This window comes from Dermacentor albipictus, chromosome 10 (assembly GCF_038994185.2).
Source record: "Dermacentor albipictus isolate Rhodes 1998 colony chromosome 10, USDA_Dalb.pri_finalv2, whole genome shotgun sequence".
NCBI classification, from domain to species: domain Eukaryota; kingdom Metazoa; phylum Arthropoda; class Arachnida; order Ixodida; family Ixodidae; genus Dermacentor; species Dermacentor albipictus.
The window spans coordinates 86,147,019-86,165,602 of record NC_091830.1 but is presented as its reverse complement, the minus strand read 5'-3'; the positions used below and the strand labels follow the sequence as shown (position 1 = coordinate 86,165,602).

General features: G+C 43.9%; 1 protein-coding gene across 3 annotated transcripts in view; it reads left to right on the top strand.

The window, feature by feature from the left end:
* The first annotated feature begins 2,899 nt into the window (after nt 1-2,899).
* The window catches only part of LOC139050748 (uncharacterized), a 69,822-nt gene continuing 54,137 nt past the window's right edge, over nt 2,900-18,584 (top strand). The window contains exons 1-6 of one of the 3 annotated variants that reach the window (XM_070527459.1): nt 2,900-3,134; nt 7,592-7,615; nt 7,898-7,944; nt 9,824-9,853; nt 10,665-10,697; nt 16,434-16,545. In XM_070527459.1, the coding sequence (XP_070383560.1) occupies nt 3,083-3,134; nt 7,592-7,615; nt 7,898-7,944; nt 9,824-9,853; nt 10,665-10,697; nt 16,434-16,545 (298 nt within the window). In that variant the 5' untranslated portion in view covers nt 2,900-3,082. Of the gene's footprint in view, nt 3,135-3,719; nt 3,744-7,591; nt 7,616-7,897; nt 7,945-9,823; nt 9,854-10,664; nt 10,698-16,433; nt 16,546-18,584 lie in introns of all 3 variants that reach the window. The other 2 variants (XM_070527460.1, XM_070527461.1) reach the window with 2 other exon arrangements.

Here is an 18,584-nt window from a genome sequence, read left to right as displayed (position 1 = left end):
GCAAAGGCCTCTCCCATATTTCTCCAACAATCCCGGTCATGTACTAATTGTGGCCATGTTTTGCCTGCAAACTTCTTAATCTCATCCGCCCACCTAACTTTCTGCCGCTCCCTGCTACGCTTCCCTTCCCTTGGGATCCAGTCCGTAACACTTAATGACCATCGGTTATCTTCCCTCATTACATGTCCTGCCCATGCCCCTTTCTTTTTCTTGATTTCAACTAAGATGTCATTAACTCGCGTTTGTTCCCTCACCCAATCTGCTCTTTTCTTATCCCTTAACGTTACACCTATCATTCTTCGTTCCATAGCTCGTTGCGTCGTCCTCAATTTGAGTAGAACTCGTTTCGTAAGCCTCCAGGTTTCTGCCCCGTAGGTGACTACTGGTAAGACATGGCTATTATATACTTCTCTCTTGAGGGATAATGGCAACCTGCTGTTCATGATCTGAGAATGCCTGCCAAACGCACCCCAGCCCATTCTTATTCTTCTGATTATTTCCGTCTTATGATCCGGATCCGCCGTGACTACCTGCCCCCAAGTAAGTGTACTCCCTTACAACTTTCAGTGCCTCGCTACCTATTGTAAATTGCTGTTCTTTTCCGAGATTGTTAAACATTAGTTTTCAGCAGATTAATTTTTAGACCCACACTTCTGCTGTGCCTCTCCAGGTCAGTGAGCATGCATTGCAATTGGTCCCCTGAGTTACTAAGCAAGGCAATATCATCAGCGAATCGCAATTTACTAAGGTATTCTCCATTAACTTTTATCCCCAATTCTTCCCGATCCAGGTCTCTGAATACCTCCTGTAAACATGCTGTGAATAGCATTGGAGAGGTCGTATCTCCCTGCCTGACGCCTTTCTTTATTGGGATTTTGTTGCTTGCTTTATGAAGGGCTACGGTGGCTGTGGAGCCGCTATAGATATCTTTCAGTATTTTTACATACGGCTCGTCTACACCCTGATTCCGTAATGCCTCCATGACTGCTGAGGTTTCGACAGAGTCAAACGCTTTCTAGTAATCAATGAAACCTATATATAAGGGTTGGTTATATTCCGCACATTTCTCTGTCACCTGATTGATAGTGTGAATATGATGTATGGTTGAGTAGCCTTTACGCAATCCTGCCTGGTCCATATTTGCTTGACAGAAGTCTAAGGTGTTCCTGATTCTATTTGCGATTACCTTAGTAAATAGTTTGTAGGCAACGGACAGTAAGCTGATTGGTCTATAATTTTTCAAGTCTTTGGCGTCTGCGTTCTTATGAATTAGGATTATGTTAGCGTTCTTCCAAGATTCCGGTACGCTCGAGGTCATGAGGCATTGCGTATACAGGCACGTTATGGGTTATGCTTAAGGAAAGACCAAAATGACGGTTATTTTCACCTTTAAATTAAATTACATATGCGAAGATTCCATAAGCTCACGCGTCTATCCCAGATGCATGCAGTTTAGCCTGTTTGCATGGCGGGACTACGAAAGCTACCGAGATGAAATAAAATAACATGGGGGAACGCCAGAGCAATATTGTTTGCGAAGGTAAATGCGTGCGGATCAAATGAAACGTTCGTAGAAAATTCTTTATGGAGTACTTCATCGCGATATAAGGCCATCTTATGCTACGTTTCCTAGTGTCCCCAGGTAACACATTGTATCTAGGAGATCACATTTATCTGATATGGAGGTAAGGCCAACTGGATTAGGGTTGCGAAGTCAAATGCATATGGGAAAAAAATACAGCCTTTGCAAGAAACTGCCTAAACTAACGTTCGAAAGGAACATACGGCCATTCTCAGCTATGTTTCCGGATGTTCCAAGGTTAGTCTAGTTTTCGCCAAGTTGATGGAAAGGGCGGTCACGTTAAGTGCATTGCGTGCCGAAGCTTCAGCATTCCTGGCTTTATTATCAGCCTCGCAAATAGTTAACACAATAGTTTTCTCTTCTTTCGTACGTTATACGGGTTTCGTTATTCGATGTTCATAGTAGCTGATGGAACATAACGCGAAGAAGCTACTCCGCTGCATGCCTCTGGTAGTCTGAATGGTCTTGCATTCCTCAATCAATCAAAGCCAAAAATGTATATGAAGCAGGGCGTGCATTAGTGAGAACGTCTTACGCTATAATCGCTCGCAAGAGAAAATTATAGCCACCCCTATTCTGGACATATTATCAGCGAAAGCCGCCGGCAAATGACTCAGGAAGAAATAGCTTCACGATTACGGTCCCATGTATTTTTCCTCAATGACGCTATCATTCGATAGAAATTAAGTAAGATGTAAGTAAAAGTAAGTAAAGTAAGTAAGTAAGTAAAAGTAAGTAAGTAAAAATTAAGTAAGATGTTTAAGCAACTCGACCGCAACTCGACTACCTTCCACTGAGCGACGCAGTAACAGCTGTGGCACGCTTTTCCAACTGTAGGTGAGGGATCTCGTTTGATCAAGGGTACACTATCTACGCGTTCCTGTAACGCTAATATCACGTTCTTTCTTTTTTTTCATCTAATTATGTGCATTCTTCGCGTATAGTTACGGCAACTCAACTTTTGACGAACATCTCCTTTTCTGGACAAATATGATATCGCGTGATAGACGTCCTGTAGAATGAAAGGCAGAATAATGTACCTGTCATTCAAGGGCGACTGCGTAGCTGGCGATAAAAATACCCTGCCAGCTTTTCTGCGCATATTTTAACCTTCACGCTCTAGAAAAACAGCGTTTTCTTTATGTGCACGCATTGTTCATTACATCTGCTCGTGAGCTTTGTTTCAATGAGGACTGCTCTATTTATACAATCCATTTGGTTTGCTAGATAAACTTGAACATTGCGACCTCGTGACGCCGTACGCTAATGCTCACGATGGTCATTTCTGTCATAGAAGAATTTTGTGACATGCTCAGTCTCTGCAGAGTAGCGTGCAGTTGAAACTGTTTCACAAGGACGACCATGACCCGGATAAGTGCTACAATCATTGTTCTGCTTTCGCTAGCTTTTTCCAGAAGCGGCTAGGTCGCACTATTGTACCACCTCAGGTGCATCTATGTTCCAAGTGTACCTCGCATTGACTGGCCAGTATTGACCAGTATGTGTGCCAAATTGAGGTCATTCATCGTCTCACTTCTCGTTGTCATGGCAAGTAAGTAAAGCGCATGCATTGGCCATGTAATACTTAATTTTCTTTCCTGCGCCTCATTAGCTTTATTAGCATTACCAATTTAGCATTAACATTTATTTAGCATTACATTTATTACTGACAATTAGCATTAACAATTTATTGTTAGCCCCATGTCTAACACTATCTTGAACATCTATGTGGTAGTTCTGGCCGAAGCATTCACCGAAAAAACGACGTTTTGCGCTGCGCACGAACGTTTCGTTCAGTGTTCGGACGCAAAGATAGTGTTCCAGGGTAAAAGGAACGGCGCCCAGGGTCCGTATTTTTCAAAGCTTCGGTTTTCAAACAAGTTGTTTGGCGGTGGCGTCACGTTCCTGCGGTCCCCTGACATTTACGAAAACGAGAGGAAGGCTAGAGGCCAATCGGCCATAATGTTTTTTTTATAAACGTGAACGTCACAAAGGAAGGGAAAATATAGGAATATTGGAAGGTCTCTTCTTAAAGAAATATTGATTTGTGCATGCGACTGGTGCGGTTTTTCTTTCTCATTGTGAGTTGCGTGTCTGACATACTGGCTGTGATTGACTTAGCGTATTTTGTTTGCAGCGGTTGACCCAATGATGTCGCTAGGTGAGCCGTCGTACACTGGCTTGCTGCTTTCGAGGAACTGTTGCTCCACAACCGCCTTTTCACATGTCGTCTTCGGAGATTTTGCCCACCCCATTTCTTTGCGAACGCTTGTTATGGCTTCAGGAAAAAAAGAAAAAGAGAAAAAAAGCAGCTGATTGAAGACTGGAACTGGGCGAAGCTTCGCTCGTTGGCCACGCACTGTTGGACACTTCCATTCGCAAAAAAGTTCAGTGCGCATAGCACTTTGTCTGCAGTATTTATTTATTTATTTATTGAACATACCTTACAGGCCCCTTGACAGGGCATTGAGTAAGGGGGGTAATAAAAAGTAACATGTCAGTGTACAACGTACGGCTCAAATTTGCAATTTAACACAAAGGAGAGGAATCGATGACAGGATCGACAGTACCAATGCCTTTAGAGCGTTGCAGCTTCAAAACAACCTTAAGCTCCTCGGGTAGCACTGTCCCTTTGGAGAGCCTCAATGGTCTCGCGAAATTCTTCGTCTCCCATGTCAACCGCGTCTTATCGATGTCGAGGTCGTCATTCTCTCTCGCGGACGCTCGCTAAAAGCACTAACACAGGCGCCACCAGAGTAACCATCGACGCAGTTTTGCTCGGAAGGCCGATGTCGCCCGTGCACACGGCACGCGGCTGGTCGCATCGCAGCGAAGCACCCCTCGCCACTTCACATCGCTGCAGACCACAAAGCAGAGGACGAATTCGGTCAGCGCACGATTGGCACGCACGTTGGTTTGAGCAGAATACGCGTGCGCGCCACAAGGCGACGGCGTCACCCAGGCGGGCCCTGGCGGGCCTATGGCCTAGCTGCTATCGGGCTTGTGACGACGTCGTCTTCATAAGCAGCGCCAGCGGTGGCACTGCGCGCGTCGTACTGCGCGCGACGTAAGCTGGCGTTCGCTCGTCGGCACTCGGTGAAATATTGGATTACTTTCGCGCTTGCTGCACGCTACACTCAGACCAGTGCACAAACACAGCAGCTCAGCAAGAACGCTATAGTCTGCCGCTACTGTGTGCGTGATGGCAACGCTCATGCCGGCAGTGGAAGGAAGAACGCTGTCCTGGATCCGCCCCCGAGGGCTGTAAAGGAAAATGAAGGGAAAGTAGAGCGCCTTCGAACAAAAATTAACAACATATTTGGTGCTCCATGGTACAGCCAAGAAAGAATGGTTGATTTACAAGACCGAAGTCGTAGAAATAACTTAATTATCTTCGAAATAACAGAAAGCAGTACTGAAACGAATGATGAATTGAAAACGAGAGTTATGCGAGATGTACTTGAGGAGAACCTTGGTGTGAAAGCCAGCACAGTTCAAATAATTCACAGAATTGGGGGAGAACGTGCGAATACATATCTACCACTTATTGTAAGGTATTTGCAGCCACGTTGTATACGTCTACTATCGAAGAAAATTTTCGTGGAGTTGGCGTGGAAACCGAAAATTCCCCATATGTGGGCCTATGCCGAAGATAGTGGAATGCTGGGCCGATCCGCGGCGGAGGTGAAGCAGGCGTTAAGCACTCTCCGTAGGTGGTCCGAAACCGAAGATAATGGAATGCCGGGCCGACCCGCAGCGGAGGTGAAGCAGGCGTTAAGCACTCCTCGCCCGTGGGCCGATCGCGAAGATAGTGCAACGAGTTTCGAGCAGCATAACATTTATGCGGTACATACTACTGCGTTTTTGTTTTTCCGTCACACTAGCAAGCAGTATTTCAGAACAAAAATAAATCACCATGAATGCCCGGCGATGCTTGCACTATGCGTTGGCGGGCTAGTTGGTGCGAATCCATGAATACTTTGTTTAGCGCAAAACAACAGACACAAGAAAGACGACAGGACAAGGCACTACTCTCAACTGACATCATTTTATTGCGTCATTCCTTTATAGACAGCTGAAACTAGAGGAACATGCGCAATGAGCACAATGTGGTGGAACCACCAACGTCCGATTAGAAGAGCACACTCATGCGACCCCACCGAAAACACATGTCGCAGCTTCGTGAATTTCATTATTTAAGATATCTGAATCAGCAAATCTGAGATGGGAACGTACAGCTTACCTGAAATTGTCACAGTATTCACGAGGGTTGTGAAAAAGCCTCGCTAAATTATTACTGGTAGGTTTGAAACAAGTGTGTTATGCATCCATTGTATCCATTTTACATGTCCTAGTTGAAGCTGTTGCAGAACAGCAATATCTTTATTTCTTACTGAGTCGCACGGTTGAATTTGGCACCCTTTTGTAAACATTATCACGGTCCTAAATAAAAGTACAGTTCACTCCAGAATAACACTGTCTGCATCATCGAATGGGCTGCTTATAACGCTCATGTTACCCCCATCTTCACTGAGTTAAATCTCACAATAATTAAAATGACCTGGCACAACCGCAGCATTGTCATTCACCGCCTACTTAAAAACCGACAATTACATCATGTCCCTGGCAGACTTAGGCTTGCTAACGCTAACACTACTAGGTTCTCTTTACAAAAAAAAATATTTCACTTCCAAAATCACGCAGTAACTATGGCAAACTAACTGTTGCATTTTTCCAGTGTGAAAATGTGGAATAACTTACAGGGCTCACGTGAAATGCTCACCTACATTATCACCATACGAACGTTGACTAAGAGCTTACATTACTACCTTGTAAGCTGCACTGGTTCTTTGAGGTATATCTTTATGTTAGTTATTATGTACATCTTTCGTTATGACGTGTTGCGATAAGTTTTAATGCTTTAACAGTGTAGAAATGGTGTATTCCGTTCTTTGTTCATAACTGCAATGGACGCCTTTTAAGTTACATATTATTATACAATTAAAGACAAGAGGTCCTGCTGCAGTTTATAAACGTGGGACCTCTGTATGATTACCATCTTCTGTATATATGCGCCTGTAATGAAACAATAAACTTGAATTTAAACCTAAACTACGGTCGCTAGACCATAGTTTACCTATAAATGCGACAAAATTTGTCAAACTCCATGCAGCTGACGCAGACCAAACGATTCCTTCATCCCGATGCATTTAAAGTTTCCCTAGGTAGAGCATCATTTAGTGCGAGCGTTAATTATGGGTAATTATGGATGATAGAAATATCGGGCCTGCTTTCAACAAAATGCATGGGCACGTGGGCGCAGCGACCTACACACGCTTTGTATGGAATTCAATTGTGAATTCACCAGCACCGCATTAACAAACTACTTTTATAAGAGTAAGGACAGATGAATGAACTAATAGCGAGCGGATGCTATACGACTGTAAGAAAGAATAAAATTAGCCGCTAACGGAAAGTGTTTCATCAGGGGCGCCAGTGAACAGCTGTCTGCAGGTCTGGTTATTTCATCATATAGGTGAACTCATGGCCAAGGCAATAAAGTAAACATAATAGCTGCCTCCCCCTACTCATTTTGTTAGTATTTTTGAAGGCGATGTGGACCTATGACGTGTTTTACTGTCGCGCAAATACTAGAACTCGCACAACATGCATGTCAGCAAGAGCAGACGATGATCCAACACACCTGAACGTTTTGGGAATTCAAACATAAAAAGGTTTAAAATGCGTGGAGCTACAAGTTAGAAAAGAAAACCATTCTCATACTTTGTTTTTACGATCATATACTAGTACCTGAGAATGCCCGTTACGAGTGATAAAACCTGTGATTAAAAAGGGAGCGTGGTGATGCTATCAGTCACAACACCGCGTGCCTGCCACGCACTGAGTTGCGTTCATTTACTGATCGGTACTGAGTCGCTCGTCGATACAACATGCTTTACCTAGTGACCACAGCTTATGTAGTTTTATGCTCCTATTTTGTTTATATAGGCATTGCTGACTCTGCGACTGAAGGTAAGAAATTGTTCTGTTTTCTAAAAAGCTGTGTTTGCTGAATCACCTCACAAAAGTTAGTAACATATTTTTTTTTGCTGTTTCATTTCCTTTTTTCAAAATATTTAGATATTCTCGTACAATTAGCTATCCCTGTAATCAATTAGCATATGACTTGCCTGCTGCAAAATGTGTTCTACGTCACGATGCCATAAGAATCAACTACAGGGTGGCAGTTCCGAACTAAATGCAGGTTTTATCATATTTTCGGAGCATACAGTTGTTACTGATGTGTTTTTCCAGATTCCTGCGCGAACATTCAAATGCCTAGTGTGAGCAACCTGGGCTCGGTAAGCGCAACCACGTTTTCTAAAAAAATTCCTTATCAATGCCGCACAGTTTCCAATAAACGTAACTGAAGGAAACCTGAGTTGACACGGAAACAAAAGCTGGTAGATGAATTTGTTTATCTTTATGACAGTGGATTGGCACATTTTAGTGGCGTGATTGATTACGCTTTCTTTCTATGCGAAATTGCCAGCAGCCTCCGGTTTCCAAGCACACAATGGCAATAAATATCTACGCCATGCTGATTCAATGAATATCGTTACATATAGAGTGCAACATCGTTACAAAGTTACAAAGCCGCTTGAAGCTAGAAGGATGATGTTTAGGTGAGTCAAATAGCTTGCCGTCTTACCCATGCGCGCCTATACCGTCATACTTGTAGCTTCTCTCAAGACCAGTGCTATACTACCCTCTAATAACTTCTGTGGGAAGCATTATAGTCGTTAAAACAGAAAAATAACACTTTCCCTCTATCCCCTTCAAACGGGTCAACAGTATCAATTCATGGACTTACAATGGCCGTCATGAATGCAATGCAGCGATACCAGGTTTTCTATGAATGAAAGTGCAGAAAAGATGGAATCGGCAAGTCCAAAACTGCACAGAAAGCAGTATTCAAACCAACTTGCCAAATATTCAAGGAACCTTAAGACTATCTCAAGGCCTCAAATTAGAGTCCGGATCAAATTAGGCCTTTTTTATATAGTGAAATTCTTAAGGCGTTCCATTATAAGTATTTTTTAGAGTGTTTCAAGAAAATTGCGCACTCAGTAGAATAAGAATGTTCACAACAAAATGACCCTCCAATATGGAATCAAATATTGAAAAATTAATAGAAAATGAAACGTAAGAGTTGAATGTGGGATACATATATTGTTGTGAACGACTGGATTTCTCGTCAACTGAGATAATTGTGAATGAGAAGCAAAGGAAATACGATTTTAACTTGGCCACCATAGCACAGATATTATCGAAACAAAAGAACGGTACGGCAAGAGATGAGCGTAGTAGGCAGTGTTTCTCGAAGGAAATAATTACTGTATTGAAACAGAGCAAATCGTTTTGGAATCCGAACATGGTGAAACAGACTCAATAATGAATGAATGGAGGACCCAAACTCGTGGGCCACTCAAGGCGAGGTATACTAATTTAACCGGTGGTAACTCTTGGTCGTAATTGATCACCTCACTGCGTTCCCTGCGGAATTGGTTAGTCTGAGCAACAACGCTGTTTCTTCTGCCTTCTTAATCATTCGTAAGCGTTCACATGCATCAGTCCTTTGCCCTCTAGAATTGCCGTTGTTTTCTTTTGCAATGTGAAAAAAAAACGTATATTTGGCAACATCATGTAGTTCAATATTGATTCTAATTCGAATAGAATACGACGACCTGTTTGATTCATAGCCAAAATTTGGAATATTGGCACACCCTAGAGTTCACATGCAATCACCTTTGCGGTTCATTATTAGCTTCAATTTTGGTACGCCCGCCTATTGATATGACTATCTGAGATGGTAAAATACGCGACGGTTTTTATTTATAATGGTACAAGGCGGCACTAGAGCACTATGGCGAAGTCAGAAGACATCAAAGGCACGTAAATAAGTAATTCAAAAACAAGAAAGGGGCTGACAGATGGAATAGCACACTATGGTATAAAGTTTGTAAACAGGGATAAAGTGCCTCAGAAAGTCTGGCCAACGTTTTGAAAGGAGGACCTATCTTCGTCATAGGTAAGGTAGATTTAAAAACAAAGAAATATTTTTTTGGTAGCCATTTAATTAAGCCATGAGTATTATATCAGGCACCTTATCGTGATTCCTTCTTTCGTCCAGCACGGAATAACAACGTCTTTTCTAAAGCAACACTTCTTTTCGTACAGTGCCTGAATTCATCCTGCGATCCTTCACAGGTGAGTAGCTTGTTCGCCTTTTCACACGAGCGCCAGAAATAGTAAACTACACGCGTCTATAGCTTCGCACTCCATGTTGCCCCTTCATCTCGGAAAGCTTCATGTCAGAAGACACAAACATTTTCACGAAGGTATATTAAAGCAGTAATCAGAGCGTACCGAGGGAAAGAGAAAAGATATGAAAGGCAGAAATATCAACGAGAGTAACTGTCTGCTCGGGTACCCTACACTGAGGCGAAGAATACATAGAAAAGTTCAGAAAATATAGGATGACATTTTGCACGTACAAGTACTATGAAGGCAAGTGACAGTGAATGCAGCTTTTCAGTGTGTTCCAGTGAACTTAAAAATTACTTGTGCTACAAGAGCAGCTAGGGATGATGTCAGGCGACACCAAGGTCCAAGAATTGTTTTTCGTATGATGACGGCTATTAAGCTTGACCAACGTGTTGCCGGACACTTCGGTATCATACGGCGGTGTTCCCACAAAACGTGCCGCGATTGTTTCTTTGCACCAACAAAATTAACGCTGAGGATTTATGGCCATTGTAATGAGGAAAAAATAGTCATTTGTGAAAGCTAATCAAGCACTAAATGAATTGTTAGACTTAGGGCATGTGCTGTTCAATTCTGGTATCACGAGGACTCTCTGTCATGAAGAGTTGCTTTTGTCCTAAGAAACGGACAATAATCAGTACTAATAATAATTTGATTGCACATTGATACGTTTCGCGAATACCGTATCCTCGAAATTTAATCGAATCTACTGCATAGTATTTGAATAATTGCATTTTATTTGTTTACAATCCAGGATCTCATTGATGCTGTTGGGCCGTTTGTAATGGTAAGTGTGTTTCTGGCAACCACATCTAGTCAAAACATTCTTCAAGTGGAGATGTTCTAACTTAGAAGTTAGATACTTCTGGCGTCTAGCAACTTAAACTGGCACACGTATATCAGGTGCTGACAACTTTCATAACACCTTTATGCCCCCACTATGTCTGCCGATTGCCATTTCGAATAAGTTCTTCAGAATATTTCCAGGTGTACGTGGGCGAAATCTTGCATCGTCTTTCAAGGTTAATGATCCTAACGGATTACATATTGGTTTTTGGCACAGGAAAAAGCGAAAACGTTGAGAGGATGCATAAGTTCTCAGGAAGCACTATGTGATTATAGTTAAACTCTATCGAAGTCGCTGTTCATTACGTGCTTACGAAGCATACTTATAGGGCTATGTTGTGGACACAACAGTGTCAAAGCACACCTTGGTAAAGTGAAAGCAATCTAAGAGATGGTTGCACCGTCAGCGGCACCAGACGTGCCTAGGTGTCTCGCCATGGTAAAGTATTTGAGATGATTTATAGCAAGTCTAGCTGAGCAGTCTCGCCACTCCGTGAATGGTTCGTGAAGTATCAAAGACTGGCATTGGGGTTAAACGCCGGAAAGAGCGCTGGCTTATTTGAAACAGCTGGTGTCGTCAGCTAGGTGCGTTGACAAGTTCGATCACATGCTTCCTACGGTCTCATCAGCTGATCAAGCTTAATTCGGCATGTTGCCGGTGTTTCTCCAAATGCCGACAGATGGGCAGAAGCGAGCTGTTGCGTTTATCTCCTATGCTTATGTGCCTATTGAGCACACACGAGGGAACTGAAAAAGAAACGTTGGCTCTGGCCTGGACGGCCCAACGCCTGGAATGTAGCGGGCAAGACTTCCAATTTGAGCTTGATCAAAGGTCGCTCGTTCGGCTTCTTTGGAAGTCTCCGATGCTCGTGTAACAGTGCAGAATTAAAAGGCCCGCATGAAGCTTATGCGATTTTACTTCACCTTCGCCTATGCCCCGCGGAAGCAGATTATCCCGGCTGATGGCCTTTCTCGAGCGCCTTGTAAGGAAATTAGTCTGGAGCGCGACCAGTTTCTGCCCGATGAAGTTTCAACTTTTATGGAAGGTTGCATCACTGAAAGTCGGTCTTGAGCACATCTAGACACGGTGCGGTAGACGCAACCGGGCGATGTCTCATTTCAACAGCTTTTATTCAACTGCGGTAATAGTTACCCGTGGCTCCCACATGTCAAGCGCTGACTCAGTCCTTTATGGTCTCGCGGAGCACACTTTACAGAATGTGACGGGGTGTCAATGTACGGACCTCGCCTATTGATTCTTCAGGAGACGAGGGGCGAAGTGTGGGCTGTGTTGCATAAATGTCATCAGGGGGCCGTAAGATGTCGGCATCGAGCCTGCAGATCTGTCTGGTTGCCGAGGATTAGTCTAGATTTGGTTACTGCAATGAATAATTGCCTGGAGTGCGTTATGTCGAGGGTGAAAAGAGCAATATTGCATTTGCCTCTCGCAATATTGCCAGGTTGCAGCATTCCCAAGATTGCCTGAGCAACACGTGCCTCAGGCAATCTACCCCCGACATACGCCCGTTGCCTACGTCACACAATGAAGCGTGTCTAACCCACCTTCACTTCATTGACTTCATTGTGAACAAGGCCTCCGCAGCAGCGCTGAAACGCCTGTTGTTTCCAAAGATTGGTCAGCACTCGATATTTCCCGTCATAGATTACGGTCACTATAGTCAACAACATTTGCACCAGAAAATATTGTTGTGAAAGATAGAGCAGCACCCGCGTTAAGCGCGAACTGATTAAACAAGACACTTTTGTTGGAGAATCCGCAAAATATTTCAGTTATTTATGGGTAAAGCACGTGCGTATATCGCCGAGAGAAAATAGGATATTTTTAAAATTTGCACACTACCGGCCAATCAGAAAAGTGCGTTTAATTTTTTTTTGCGGGGGTGAGGATCGAGTAATCAAAAATTACCGATTACGTTACTTCCTAATGCGAAATTTGAGCGCAGCAAATAAGCTGTTTCACCTTTTCGATAGATTGAGGCAAAGAAATCGAGCAACACATGTATGCGCTATCACAGAATTTTTTTTTATTTTTCACACGTATTCCTTTAACAAAGGCTCCACTAACAGTTCTTGACAGTCATGAAGGAAGCTTTGTGGTCGGAGAAATAGACTGATATATGTTCGACTTGGTACACCAATGCTTGATTCTCAAAGACGAGATCTATACAAGTGCCCCGCGAGGTTGTCACAGCCGTGGGACGCGTTACGAGTGAGAGGAACGGGATGTTCTCCCGCATAAGTGTTAGGAAATTGCTGTTTGTCTTTATGTCAACATTAAAGTCCCCCACTACTAACATCGGTGTGGATCGATGGACGGTTAATGCGAGTTGCAGGAAGTGCACGACGTCTTTCGTAAGTGCGGAAGGGGCGAAGTAGGCAGCTACTACCAGCCTCCGCTTCGGCGGCGCGAACGGCAGGGTCTTCTCGGCGGCGGCGCTTAGCCTCTGCTTCGGCGACGCGTACTCCTGGATCATCTCGACGGCGGCGACGGTAAGCTTCTGCTTCGGCGGCACGCACCTCTGGATTCTGACGGCGACGGCGCTGGGCCTCTGCTCTGGGAGCTCGTTTAGCAGCAGCAGCAGCAGCAGCAGACGGAGGACTTCCATCGGTCGTCTCGCTCATGGCTCAGAAAGAACTGGCAGATAATTTCGCAGTGGCGAACGGCAGCGGCAATTTCGGCTCGGGCGGTGCACATATACAGATCCGCCGCCACCGATCTGGCTCTCTGATTGCCATCGCACAGGGCGAACGGCAGCGGCAATTTCGGCTCGGGCGGTGCACATATACAGATCCGCCGCCACCGATCTGGCTCTCTGATTGCCACCGCACATGGGTTGCATTGGAGGAGGAGCGAAGAAAGGAATTAAGTTCGAGCCGGCGCTTTGACAACCGGAGACTCGCAGGAAGAGTGGGGAGGGGGGCGGCGTGTACACCCAGCGGCAAACGATGGGGGCAGAAGCGCGCGCAGCAAGCGGACAACACGATAAAGGGAGGAGGGAAGAGATAGCAGCGACTGACTGATGCCGCTGACGCCGATAGTGAGTCAACCCCAGCTGCGGAGTTGGTTTCAGGGACAACGCCGCCGATGCCGACAGAAACAATATGATACCCTCGCTTCCGCAGCGCTAAGAACCAGGTCTAGCCGTGGGAAGGTGGTCACGTATTCGTCGACGTGCCGGGGCCTACGTGAAATAACCGGCGCGTCGGCAACTGAAGAGCACCCTATCCGCCACACAAGAACAGGGGGGTGGGACCCTTTCCTCCTCTTTCTGCATGGCGGCGACGGTGTTCTATGCAGTCACGTTATCTTGACTCTCTAGCGGCGTCAGCGGCATCCAGCGGTATCAGTCGGTCGCTGCTAGCGCTGGGGGGATGAAAGGGGGGCGGAGCTCGTTACGAGGCCGACGACAACGCCGACGACGACGCGAAACCCAGGAACGGACGCCAAAGAGCTGCGCTCTAAAACAACATGTCTGCGGTTACACAACTACATAAGGCATAGGGCTAAGCAACAATAATCTGAATGATCTGCAGAATCCTCATAATAATTATACATATAGAAGACATACTAAATCCAATGTAAAGCGACCACAGTAAACAGGACCTGCAACAAAATCTTAAAATGTCACGGAAGACCACTAAACAAAGTAGCAAACAAAGATTTTACAAGTAACAGCAGTTTACGTCATTCCATTCATCTTTTGCTGGTAGAAACTAAGAGAACCTATGAGCATGAGTTCCGACAAAGTGCGTGACAACCGTACAGCTTTAATGGGAAGGGTTTTCCTTTTGAGAGCTGGGGTAAGAAATTGTGAAGTCGAATCGCATAGTTCACCACGAAGCAATAGGCGCGGCAAATTAAGCCTGACCCTTTGGTTCTACGCTGCACTGGCTAAATGCTGGTCGACCTTCACACGGATGGTGAGTCCAGTCTATTTGTTTGTTGAAAATGAAGTACGCAGCACCCCTGCAGACGTTTTTTAGATTCTCGAACTGTTTCTCTGCGTCTGACACTCCGTGAGAATAGGGTGAAAAAAGCCGCCATGAAAAAGCAAAACAATGTAGGCGTGATAGTAAGAAGAGTTCCAGAATTTCCATTTACCTAAGTATTTGCGTTCGTTTATGAGCGCCCCAATATTAAGTTGATAGCACCGTTTTTATACTCCCTTCTAAGTCGTGGTACAATCTCAATCACACCAATACGCTTAAACGAATTACATGGTCTCTTTCGTAAAAACGAAACATTCATAATAAATGTTGAAATGCAATAAAACATTAGTAAAAGAAGCCCGCATAAGATAATTATACGGTTTATCTTCCCCGAAATACTGAAGACCAATAAAACTTGTTCCTTTTAAGAGAAACGTCATGCCGATGCATAGCCAGATTTTATAATATGAGTGAAACGGAGCATTTCTGAAGTGATTACCAATGTACGAACGGACTAATTGTGATTCGTAAAATTTTTCTTTATTGTAATCTATGTATCGTGTAATTTCATGCAATTCTGCGCAGGCAGTGCAGCGGCCTCAAGTTTGCGTTACTAAGCGCTAAGCCGTTCATAGCTTAAGACGAAATGCAAGCGATCGTCGTCCCCATCAATTCATGCAAATGCCCAGTTCAAGACCTGGAGGCTGGGATATCAAGCAGGATGAAGGCGATGTTTCCCGATTAAAGAATTATGAAAACGAATGCGCGCTGAGACTAGTGCTATTGGAAAGACAGGGGGTAGCGTTGACGACTATTTCCCATTTAATTGCTGCTTCCTTGCCTACTGCAACATGGCACACGATTGCGAGCCCAGGTACCTTGTACGCGACGTGAGGCAAGCTCGTATCCGGTAGAAATTCTGGAAGGGTTCTAGAAAACAGCGCTTTAATATTCGGTGGTGTCTATGCTAAGAGGTGGGTTTTTATAACTATACCATCAATTCCGTTTCTTCATTTTTAATATGGGTAGCGCCCTACTAAACTAGAATAATTTCCATCGTAGTACAATAGAAGTACATAACTATGTATGAATGTAAAACCGGTCCTGTGTGATGAAAGCTCTCATGAAACTAATAAAACAGATTAATCATATATCCTCGCTTTGCAGATGTTTCTCCGGTTGAACACTTTACGATGCTATGCAGGATTACGGTTGCATTTTTGCATCAGGAAAGAAGGCTAAAAGAAGCACGAAAAGTATCAGTTAATTTTTACATGGATGTATATGTTCCGTCAAACCCCCATACGTGCTCCTGATTTGCTTATAGGAAAGAATACTACAACGTACAGGTCACCTGATGCTTGATTACAAGCGATGACATTCAAGACATCATGTAGAGGCAGGTTTAAGTTGTGCTTATACTTTTGCCTTATAACTATTGACGCGAAGGACACTCACACAACAGTTTTGTCAGAATGTTTTAGTGTAAATTAAGCTTTCTAATACATCTCGCTCGACGTCGCTCTTATAACTAAGTGTTCTTACCTGCTGACACTAGCTATGTCTATCGGCATCAGTCGTAACATTCATCTACTTTTCTTCATATGTTTTAAAAGAAAGCAAAACATTATGGGAATACGAAATTGGCATATTAGCCAAGTGCATGTTGGGAGTGAACTGTTTTATTACATAATTAATTGAAATGATTAGTTTTCCTATGTTTCAGTGCGTATATGAAGCCTTGAAGGAACTCAAAAGTCCTGTACAGGCACTAGAGGCATACCATCACGTCCTCCTCCAGCTTGTTACAGCGGTGGAAAACCAGGGAAAATATCCAGGTACGTACGTCAGAGTGCGGTTTTGTCTGGCTGCGAACACGTACCTTAACTAAGGCTCCTGTTTTCATTTTGTTTTGTAGACACTGTTTTTGTTATCAAGATACCGCCATTTTTTCGTACCATGTTTGTGTTTTTCTACCCAATATTGTGGACCGATCCCAAAGGTAATGCAGCCTAAAACCATTCTTGTGGTTATGTGCAGTCTAAAGATGTATGTCTGAGATCTCGAAGATATCGAAATAAAAAGTTTAAGGAGACTGACGCCACTCCCAGTCCCCTCGGGTAGAGGACTGTCGTGATAGAGGACTTCGTGTAGAGATTCCGCTTCATTCTCACGCCCGGCTCGGTCAGGAAGACATCAACGTCAACGAGACATCCAATAACGCTCCCCCCCTTTTTCCACCTAATAACTGTTCTGTTACACCCGACACTGTAGATATATACACCTATACAAGGGAAATGCGAGAGCAGCTAAGGTCGGGTTGAGGCTAGTGTGGTTACTGTTGACTTGGAGGTTCTTATATATGGTAATGACTATGAAGAGCATACCGTGAAATCCGGAACATAGGTTGAACTTTCTTTCAAAAATCCGCGGTGAAAAGATGACCCCCATGTTATATTCAAGCTACTTAAAGTTTGAAAGCTAATTAAAGTTTGAACGGTCCATTTCATTTCTGCTTTTTACGGTAGGTTATGTAGTATTGGAGAAACCTGTATTTAAGAGCAGCTATAATTATTAGTCTTGATGTTTCCTATAGACTATTGGAAAAATTGGTTACAAAAGCTAAATAAGTTGGCAATGTGCTGCGGTTCTTTCGGCGCATCAAAAGGGGTAGGTTTCAAGATAAAGAAAATAGGAACAGCGCAATACGACCAAACCTTTACCTCTACGTATTATAAATATCCGGCATGTTGACGAAGTGGTTATGGCGTCGAATCGCTGAGCATAAAGTACAAAGTTCCATTGCGTCACGGCGGACACGTTTCCATAAATAAAGAATGTCAAAACGCACGTTTACTTGGCTTTAACTGTAGGATAATTCTCTCAAGGTGGTCTCTATTTCTCCGTATCTCCCACTATGGCATCCCTCTTCGCCTGTGTGTTTCATTGGTGCGGTAAACTCCGTAGTTTCATTTATAATATTATTATAAATGTCCCAACCGCAGTTTCAAACTAAGTTCGGCAGACGTACTTCGTACCTCTCAGTACAAGCAGAAGAAACCCATATCCGGTGACACCACAATTAAATGCTTTCAAAGTAAACATGCTGAGCAATAACGGCCATGACTTCTCTACCGCGGTGCCTCTATACGGAACTTATGGCTGATGTGTTTTCGTCGAGAAGGAATGACCCAAACCGCCACATTGAGAGTCACTTATGGACTTCCTAAGCTGATTCAGTTCTCAAGATTTGCACATGGCAAACGCCCTATATTTTAATTTAGCCAAACCTATGCTTGGCACAACAGTTCTTCAGTATTCCGCAAGCTGGAGGAAGTGTCATGAATAGGAGAAATCGTCACGCACTGGAATATAGAAAGGTACAAAGAAACCGTGATGTACCGCTTCGCAGCTCAAGGAACATTCGTCTCCAGTGCTAGATTGTGGAACCAGGACAAACTTGTCGTATGGCCGCAAGATTAAAAACCCTTCATACAATATGGGTGAGGATTTTTCTAAAGCGGTACAGAACGCGCGAAAACATCTAGTCGCTTTTGCACGAAGGCAATCAGCTCTTTTTTCTTTTCGCTTTAAAACATTATTCATAGTTCAAAACGCTACATTTTTGATCCAGCTTCCCAATCCGTGAAAGAACTATAGCTACGGCGTTGTCACCAGCATTCGTCCCGACGTGCTCTGCCTGTGCCCCGTGAATCCTTTTCAATCTCTGTTATTTTTACTAACATAAGGAGCTTTCTTCCGAAAAGACAACAAGTATCAGATCTAGTATCTTCGTCTGGCAGTGACCCACTTATACTAACTGAAACAAGGCTTACCAGTGATGTCACTGACGGAGAAGTTCTGAGTGAGCTACCGA